The 10,437-nt window shown below is 36.1% G+C and overlaps 1 protein-coding gene and 1 long non-coding RNA gene across 2 annotated transcripts; one reads left to right on the forward strand and one right to left on the reverse strand.

Moving 5' to 3' along the window:
* Positions 1-307: 307 nt before the first annotated feature.
* On the forward strand, positions 308-902 carry LOC120213994 (zinc-finger homeodomain protein 9-like). Its single transcript, XM_039212012.1, has one exon. It carries the CDS (start codon positions 308-310, stop codon positions 800-802), a length of 495 nt encoding a protein of 164 aa, XP_039067943.1. The 3' UTR covers positions 803-902.
* A 7,789-nt stretch (positions 903-8,691) lies between these two features.
* On the reverse strand, positions 8,692-9,926 carry LOC120214039. Its single transcript, XR_005524828.1, has 3 exons — positions 9,877-9,926; positions 9,724-9,794; positions 8,692-8,811 (listed from the first exon to the last, which is right to left on the reverse strand). It is a non-coding gene; the product is annotated as an uncharacterized LOC120214039 (long non-coding RNA).
* Positions 9,927-10,437: the final 511 nt, after the last annotated feature.

The following is a 10,437-nucleotide window of genomic DNA, read 5'->3' on the forward strand; positions in this document are numbered from 1 at the left end:
ATATTATAAATGATTCTAAAATAATAGTTGGGTGATGCTAAATTTACCTTTATTATAGTATAAAGTGGCTATAATTGTTCAAAATTCTGAATATATTAACAACACATATACCTTATAAACATAATAGCTTGAAATCAATTACACTAAAAAAGTAATATTCTTTTACCGCTTAAACCAATAAAAAGATTCGTATGCATATACATTTTTTTTGAAGTGGTATGCATATACATTAAACACACATATAGGTAGATTCGTATATACACGGTGTCAATCAGAAGCATCAGCTACAACGAAGAGAGAAAGAGAAATGGAGAAAGAGTACCCAAACGATGTTTACAAGGAGTGCTTGAGAAACCATGCAGCCAGCCTCGGCAGCTACGCCACCGACGGCTGCGGCGAGTTCACGCTCGACGACACCTCGCTCTCAACCCTACAATGCTCCGCATGCGGTTGCCACCGCAACTTCCACCGCAAAGTCACCTACTGCAGCAGCACCAGCGTAGACCGGATCGATTACGGAGACGATGGCGGCAGCCGAGGAAGAAGTCCAACGGAGGGGAGAGACAGGGGCGGAAAGAAGCAGTTCCGGACAAAATTCACGGCGGAGCAGAAGGAGAAGATGCTGGGATTCGCAGAGAAACTAGGGTGGAAACTGCAAAGGAGAGAGGAGGAAGATGAAGTGGAGAAATTTTGCAGAGGGATTGGGGTGAGTAGGCAAGTGTTCAAGGTGTGGATGCATAACCATAAGAACTCTTCGGCTGCTTCATCTACCTGCAATGTATCATCTCTTACAACTCCATAGATCTCATACTCCATTTTCTCTTAATATGCTCATCCTTGTTTAGTTTTTCAAATTTATGAAGATGCACATTTCCCTGAATCTGAATTTGATTATTTTTTCATAGATTTTTTAGTATTATTATATCATATTAGTTCCTGAATTTGAACTAATCATTCCTTTAACGTAATGAGAGTATGATTTTATATATATATACATAAATCTCCGAATTCATTTATTTTGTATACTAGTCGGTGAAAAACAATTATGTTCATGGATTAGAAGTAAAACTTTATAATAAATTTAAAGATAATAAACCATAAGAACTTTTTTATTAAAATAAAAATAAATTATTATATTAACAGCATTTTGTTATTAGTAAATGTATTTTTAGATAAACAGGAATTAAAATTTAAATGGATGGGAATTGATTAAAATTATATTTTACTTTGTTTTGAGTTTCTCTATGTTGGAAATAAAACACTCACACAAACAACTTTTATTGAAACCCAAACAAATATTACAAGAGCACTCTCACTCAAAAACAAGAACTACAACTCACTCTTATAAGACTTTGTTTCTTCACTCACTTAGAAGCTCTTAATTTTTCTTGATGCTTAAAACTAAAATGGGGAGGGGTATTTATACTACTCAAGAATAATCTTACACCACACAAATAAACTAATTTAAACCATTACAGATTCAATAAATACCTAACTCTCACCTAACTAAATTGATGTAAGCAATGACATCATTACTTAAATGATGTAAGCAATGACATCTTTACTTAAATGATGTAAGCAATGACATCAATTTAGTTTGGGTTTGGGTTTAGGCTCCCATAATGGATCAAGTTTATGATCCAACACCCTCCTTTAAACTTGATCTTGTGACCCCTAGTAAGTTCCTTAATCTTATGAAGTCTTCACTTTTTAGTGGTTTGATAAAAATATCAGCAACTTGATCTTGTGACTTCACGTATTCAACTTCCACATGATTTCTTGCAACACACTCCCTTATATAGTGGTAGCGAATGTCGATGTGCTTGCTTCGATCATGGAATACTGGATTTTTTGATAAGGCAATGGTTGATTTGTTATCGACACAAACCTTTGTAGGCTCTCCTTCAATAGATTTCTAAGCCAAATTGCATGACAAACACATGAGGTAGCAACAACATATTCTGCTTCACAAGTGGACAATGTGACAATCGGTTGTTTCTTTGACATCCATGTAAACGCAATATCTCCCATGAAAAATACGAATCCAGTAGTGCTCCTTCGATTATCTATGTCTCCACCCCAATCATTGTCGCTATATCCAACAAGCTTGTAATAATTAGAAACTGAATAGAACAAGCCAAAGTCAATTGTACCTTTTAGATAGCGAAGAATTCTCTTTGCGGCTTTAAAATGGGTGGTTGTTGGAGATTCCATGCAGCGACTAAACAATCCAACTGCGTGAAGAATATCGAGTCTCGTGTAAGTTAGATAGCGTAGACTTCCTACCAAACTTTTGAAGAATGGTGGATTTACACTTTCGCCTTCTTCATGTTTGGTCATCTTGATCCTGTATTCTGCCGGTGTGCTTATTAGCTTACAGTTCTCCATCTTGAACTTCTTCAGTATCTCCTTTGCATAGCTTTCCTGTGAAATAAAAATTCCATCATTTTGTTGCTTAACTTCAATGCCAAGGTAGTACGCCATGAGCCCCATGTCTGTCATCTTGAATTCTTTCATTATCACATCCTTGAATTCATTAAACATGCTTGGGTTACTTCCGGTGAAGATCAAATCGTCCACATAGAGACACACGATCAAAATATCTTCATCTTTGATCTTGATATATAGAGCATGCTCGTAGGGACATTTGTTGAAGTCATTCTCTTGGAAGTACTTGTCGATTCAGCTATTCCATGCCCTTGGTGCTTGTTTTAGCCCGTAAAGAGCCTTCTTCAACTTCAACACCTTGTCTTCATGCCCTTTGACTTCATAGCCTGATGGTTGCTGAATGTAAACTTTCTCTTCAAGAACTCCATTTAGGAAGGCGAACTTTACATCCATCTGTTGTATCTTCCACTTGTTTTGAGCTGCCAAAGAAATGATTAGTCTGACAGTCTCCAATCGAGCAACAGGAGCAAATACCTCATCATAGTCAATTCCAGCCTTTTGACTATAGCCTTTAGCAACTAGCCTCGCCTTGTGCCTTTCAATCTCTCCTTTGGCGTTTTGATTTGTTTTGTACACCTATTTGACACCTATTGTCTTATGTCCCTTGGGAAGTGAGGTAAGTTCCCATGTGTCATTCTTCTCGATGGCCTTGATTTCTTCATCCATCGCATCTCTCCATTTCTTTTCTTGTAGCGCTTCTTGAAAGCCCACTGATTCACAATCGGCAAACAAACAAAATAATGTAAGATTATCTTGTCATTCATTTACCTCATATAGATCTCTAAGGCTTCTTGTGCGTTGCACAACTCTTTCACTTTGACTCCCACTTGACGATGACGAAGGTGATGAGTCTCCTTGAGTGGTTGATGTTGGTGAAGTGGGTGGAGTTGCAAGCTCTTGTTGAGATTCATCTAATTGTTCCCTCATTGTCTGCTCATCTTCTTCAAACTGAGGAAAAAAATTGAAGTCATCTGTATGAGAGTTAAAATCTCATTCTCTTTCTTCGTTGAAGACCACATCTCGACTAATCACAAACTTCTTATTGTTTGGATTGTACAACTTGTAGCCTTTCGAATTAGCATCATAGCCGATGAAGATAAAACTCTCGCTTTTATCATCAAGCTTCGTTCTTCTCTCGTCTGGTACGTGAACATGGGCTATACTTCCAAAGGTTCTCAAGTGGGAAATGCCAGTCTTTCTTCCACACCATGATTCTTGCGGTGTCTTTCCCCATACACTTCTTGTTGGAGATCGGTTTGTCAAGTAGACTGCACACGCTACTGCCTCCGCCCAAAATTCCTTGGGTAGTTTCTTGCTTTTGAGCATGCTTCGTGCCATGTCGAGGATTGTTCTGTTCTTTCTTTCTGCCACACCATTTTGCTGGGGGGATCTAGGAACTGTCATTGGTCGACGAATTCCATTTGCTTCACATAACTCTTGAAACTCCCTGGAAGTAAATTCTCCACCTCGATCGGATCTCATGGCTTTGATCTTTCTACCTCTTTTTCTCTCCACTGCTACTTTGAACTTCTTGAAGACTTCAAAAACTTATGACTTCTGTTTTAAGAAATATATCCAGGTTTTTCTTGAAAAATCATCAATGAAGAGAAGAAAATAGTTACTGTTACCGAGAGAGCTTGGCTTGATCGGTCCACACACATCGGTATGGATCAAGTGGCTTCTTGGCTCTTGGCTCTGACTCCTTTGGAAAGCTTTTCCTGAATTATTTCCCGACTAGACACCCTTCACAGAGTTGGTCAGGATGGTTGATGCGAGGTAGTTCTTTCACCATCTTCTTCTTAGATAACAGCTCTAGACCTCCAAAATTGAGATACCCAAATCGAAGATGCCAAAGCCATGATGCATCTTTGTAGCAAGATTTCAGGCACTTTGCAACATCATTTTGTATGTTGATTAAGAACATTCTATTCTTTGACATCGACACTTTAGCAATGAAGTTATTCTTATCATCTTTTATAGAAAGATTATAATTATTCATATGAATATCATAACCTTTCTCTACCATTGCCCTAAACTTAAGATGTCACTTTTCATATTGGGCACATAGTAGACATTTAAAATAAATTGATGTCTCCCATCTTTCAAACGGATAAGAATGTTACATCTCCTTTTACTGCTATTGTGGAATCATCTTCAAACGAAACATTTCCGCTTACTGACTCGTCTAGCTCCACGAACATGTCTTTCCTTCCACACATGTGATTTCTTGCACCACTGTCAAGATACCAGGAATTTGCTTGGCCACCATCAGTTTCCTTTCGTTCTAGAAGAAGAGTTTCTTTTCCATCTGTCTTTTCCTTCACGTAATTGGCCTTCTCCTCAATTTTGTTGTTGGGAGCTCTACATTCTAAAGCATAATGCCCAAACTTCTGACAATTATAACATCGAACTTGAGATTTGTCATGCCTTGAGTTCAGATTGATTCTTCCACGGCCTCGTGTTGAGCTTTCTCCTTTCTCATAGTTGTTGTTAGAATTGTTGTTGTTGTAATTCCAGCCTCGTACACGACCTCGACTTCCACCTTGTCCATGACCTCTACCTCTGTCTTAGCCACGTTGGTTTCTATCATTGCATTGGCTCTCATGTATATCCTTGAGTTGCAGCTTGAGGAGTTGCTCAGTAAACTCATGCTTCTTCTTATGCTTCTCTTCGTATGCTTGTAATGATCCTTGGAGTTGCTTGATCTTCATTTCTTCCAAGTCTTTAGTTTCTTCAATCGTCACGACGATGTGCTCAAATTTGGGATCCAACGAACGGAGTATCTTCTCTATTATCCTCACATCTTCTAACTTTTCACCATTTCTTTTTAGTTGATTAGAAACAGCTACTACTCTTGAGAAATAATCTGAAATAGACTCAGATGCTTTCATGTGTAATGATTCGAATTCACCTCTTAATGTTTGGAGACAAACCTTCTTCACTTGCTCGGATCCTTTGTAAGAGGTTTGTAGCTTCTCCCATGCTTCCTTGCTAGAGCTTGCACTTGAAATCTTTTCAAAACCATCATCATCTAATGATTGATAGATGAGGTAGAGAGTCTTCTTGTCTCTCTTTCTTGAATCCTTCAAAGTTGTCTTTTGATCTGGTGTAAGAGTAACAAAAACAGCATCATCCACAATCTCGTTATAGCATTTCTCTATGATATCCCACACATCTTGTGATCCAAGAAGTGCCTTCATTTTGATACTCCAATGTCGTAGTTGTTGTTGTTGAGTGTCGGAACTTGGAATGGTACCATACCATTTGTCATATCTCTCAATATAATGAGATTTTGTAAAATCCGATTGCACGAATGAATCCGGAACGCCGAAAAAACCTTGGGAGGGACTTGGACAACTCGGTCAAGGGCTCCAACTCGGCTTAACTCGGTGAGTCAACTCGATTTTCTGGCAGCAGTCTTCCGGCGGTGCGTAGCGGTGTGTCAGAACTCAGATTGAGAAAATTCTGGCGGCGGCGGATTCCTCTCGTCGAGACCTTCGATCTTTCCAACTCTCTCTGATGCCACTTTGTTGGAAATAAAACACTCACACAAACAACTTTTATTGAAACTCAAACAAATATTACAAGAGCACTCTCACTCAAAAACAAGAACTACAACTCACTCTTATAAGACTTTGCTTCTTCACTCACTTAGAAGCTCTTAATTTTTCTTGATGCTTAAAACTAAAATGGGGAGGGGTATTTATACTACTCAAGAATAATCCTACACCACACAAATAAACTAATTTAAACCATTATAAATTCAACAAATACCTAACTCTCACCTAACTAAATTGATGTAAGCAATGACATCATTACTTAAATGATGTAAGCAATGGCATCTTTACTTAAATGATATAAGCAATGACATCAATTTAGTTTGGGTTTGAGTTTAGGCTCCCATAATGGATCAAGTTTATGATCCAACACTCTACCATTAAAGATTGAGATTTTTACCTTATTTAGGGTAAACTATACATTTAATATTTAAAATTTATTTTTATTCCATTTTGGTACCCCAAACTTTATTTATTTTTAAAACCATTCCTAACATTTAATTCAAGTTTCATTTTGGTACCCACAGTTAAAAGTTTAACGGTGATGTTGACGATAAGGTAATGTCATGTCATTATTGAAAAAAAGTTAAATTTTTAACCACGAGGTACCAAAATGAAGCATAAACTAAGCGTTAGGTATAATTTTATAAAATAAAGTCTAAGTACCAAAATGAAAAAAGTAATAGTTTAGACATCAAACGTGTAATTTACCCTATTTTCTAAAAGTGAGTAAGTTTACAGTTAACAGAAATAAAATAAAATGATTAAACAATTTTTTATTGTATCTAATTAAAACTGAGTATGTTTATAATACCATCTTAATTAAAAATTATTAATATATCATTTTTTTCAAATAATAAAATTTAACCTAAATAATTTTTCAACTTTTTATATTTTACATAACATTTAAATAAAATAATTATAAATCATAGATGAAATTTGTATTTAATAAAATTTATATTTCTTTACTACAGTGCTTATTGTAATTTTTTCTTTAATTTTTATTATTATTCTCGAGCAGACAGAATCAAAATTGAATTTGTATTTCATTTTCTTTTCTGTAGTTATAGTCTTATAGAGTTTTTTTTTTCTTTTTTACTGCTTCTGAATTTTCTTTTTAACACTTCTATATTCATCATGGGAATATTTTTGGTGCCCTTAGATTGTTTTCCGGGTGTTTTTAATTTAAATAATTTTATTTTAATAAAAAATATATGTTTTATTATTTTCTTCATCTATTATAAAATTTCATTTTTAATTAATAAAAATATATAAAAAGAAACTCAATGATTCGTGTAGGCTAAAAATAAATAAATTTAAATACTAATATTGTATAGACTACAAAAGTATACATTGCTTAGAATTTTCAATTTTAATTTGAGAGATTTACAGTGTCTTAATTAATATATATTAAAGTTGTTTGTGTTGATTTAAGGTCTTAATAATATTGGACCCTCAATACAAACCTTCAATAATCCCTGTGTTACTACTAATAAGAAAACATCTAAATCTTTACACTCTGTTAACACCAAGTCAGGTGAATATTTTATTTTAATATTTATAATTTTTAAATATGTATTTTTTATTAAATTAATCCAATAGTCATTGTGTATGAGAGCATGTCCCCCACTTCTTGTTGGGTTCCCTTTTGCCAGCTTTACATGCTACCAAAAGTGCCGACATACAAATCAATCAACGACAAAGCCTGATTCGTATGTTGCAGACACAAACATGTAATACAAATACGATACGACACGAACACGTCGATATGAAAACCGTGCAACTCGAACACATGCCGCCAAGAAACCATCAAACAAAACGAAGTCCTTCAAAGTTCATGACAACATTGAATCGATGTACGAAACAAGCATCGAAATGCTGAATCTTTATTTGGCAGTTCAATTTGCTTATCACCCTACTTCGCATGCAGCAATCTAAATTGCTCACTAGACTAGAGTTCCTTCTTCTATTATGTCCGTTCTCGTTCCGGCTCGAATAGGAGATCGTGTAGCAGGCCTTCGAACAGTTTGATCGTTTTGTCGGTCGAGGCGGCTTCTTCTTACAGTTTCCTAGAAGCTAGAGGATCGGTTACAGTATCATCCATGCCATGGAGAACAAATAAAGAAACTCTCAATCTGTTCATATTCTGTTGCAAGTAGGATGTAATTCTAAGAATTTCATGGCCGGTTCTCAACCGGAGGGGTCTGGTGCATACCAGTGGATCCGAATACTTGGCCACCAGAGCCTCCGGGTCCCTAGAAACCGGCAAGGCCATTTTATTCGTGACACTGACTTGGTATCTTGGAAATAGAAATGATACAACTGGAGCAAACACCTGTCATTAGTAGAAGGCGAGACGATCAAAGATACGAAATTATCCCGGAAGTCGGTCAGGAAAGGGATATGGCTAATAGAAGTTCTGACCACAAAAATCGGATGAGATGGGGAGGTCACATCCCTTACAGAACCCTTGTATTGTTCGAGTTTATCACAGAAGTCGTTTTAGAGATCACTTGTTTAAGGCATAAGACAGCATGCTGCAAGATGCAACATTGACATTTTTAACCAGGAAAACTCTCAAGTACTGTGGAACATTCATCAAAACAGAAATCAGAGTAGCCGCTAATGAGGAGAATATCGTCCAAAACAATACAGGCCATCCAAACAGGAAGATAGTATTTTCTTGTTTTTTTATCCAGGTCTTGCTTACTATAAACGCTTAAAAGTAAGCTTACTTATTATGAAGACCTTCAGAATGTTACTTTTTGGCACCAATGGGCTTCTCCCAATGGAAATACTCAAGCCCCTGCAACATCCAAATATAGATACATCGTTGAAGAAAATGTGTCTCTACACTAAGTTGATCATGCAGAAAGTTATATTAAAATTGATTTTACACCAGCAACAAAACTAACATAAGCAACAAAAATGCCTTTGAAGACAAAGCATTCTTCTATGTCGAGCCAGAAAATAGATTTACCTGCTAATCAAATGAGGGAGCAGCTTTGTTTTAGCAATCAAAAACTTAACAAAAAATAGTTAAGAATATCAAAGATGGTTAAAGCTTTTCCTTTACTTTTCTAGTTTTTATGTGCACATGATGTTTAACAAAATGGTAGGATTCACCTTCATTTTCTTTATTTTACTTCTCAATTCTAATTTCAAGTTCCTTTCAAAATATGTTCTTTTATGCTATATAATATTTAACATCTAACTTGAAAGGATACATCGACTTGATTGGCGAGAAAAAAGCACTACCAAGGTAAAGCGGTGGACCCTTAGTTCCTGTGGTCAAGATTCAATCCTGATAACCCCAAATATATACACAAATTTCTGAGCACATAACAAGAAAACTATGCCCTTCCACACTAATCTTCCCTTTTTCAATAATTCTCACCATGAAGATTGTTTTCATTCTACTTCTCCTGTTGCACTCCTCAAGGTCCCTATTACATGTATATGAATCTTTATGGTGATTTCCTTTCGTCATAATGGCAAGTGATGAAATGATGTTGGACAATCTTTATGGTAAGAATTATGGGGGGGGGGGGGGGAAATGTACAAACAGCTACTGGTTTACCAGAAATGGGTTAAGTCAACAGTACAATAAGATCTCTGACTTTCATTCTACTTATTCACGTGAAATAGTCATGAAAACCAAAAAGAGTGTGTACATAATTGGATTCTGGGCCAAGCAGAGTACGATACTTGAACTTACCAATCCAGTCCATTCCATAGACCTTGAATCCATTAGCAGTAAGACGCTTTGCAAAATCACTGTATCTACCACTGTTGTAAAAATCAAACCATTGTAAGAGAAAGAAACAAAAATTACAGAAGCCTGTGTTCATTCAGAACGAAAATAACTAACCTGTGTTCATTCAGGCCATGCAACACAACCACTACTCCCCTGAAAAAGACATGCAACTAACATCACCATCCAAGTGAATAACGTAACCATCCTCTGAAAATGATGCATGTTTGTCTAGAGAATAAAAGTATCATTGTTTAGATAGGAAGGTTTTCAAGTGTTTAAACATATCCTTTACATGCATTTATTGAGTGATTGAATATAAAGTTAATACACGTGTACCGTTGCCCGTTCCATGCTTGTGCAATTACATCTCTTCGACACTCATCGTGTGCATTTTTTCTTTTTGGACAAAATCTGTATATTTTCTTTTATATTTTCGGCCCCTCTTTTTCTTTTCCTTTCATTTTAGCCCAACATTTAAAAGTTCTGACTAACATCTGCCGCATTAGAAGGACTTCCTACAAAAAGCACTTTCCAAAATTCACTCCCTACGTAGTGCCTTTGCAGTACGTGGCAAGAAAGGGTGCTAAGACACTTCCTACATAATGTTCCTTCGCATTACGTTACAACAAAATGTCAATCCGAGAAATAATCTAAAATGAATATTATTTTTGTTTG

The sequence above is a fragment of the Hibiscus syriacus genome, unplaced genomic scaffold (genome assembly GCF_006381635.1).
Source record: "Hibiscus syriacus cultivar Baekdansim isolate YM2019G1 unplaced genomic scaffold, ASM638163v2 tig00110050_pilon, whole genome shotgun sequence".
Classification (NCBI taxonomy): domain Eukaryota; kingdom Viridiplantae; phylum Streptophyta; class Magnoliopsida; order Malvales; family Malvaceae; genus Hibiscus; species Hibiscus syriacus.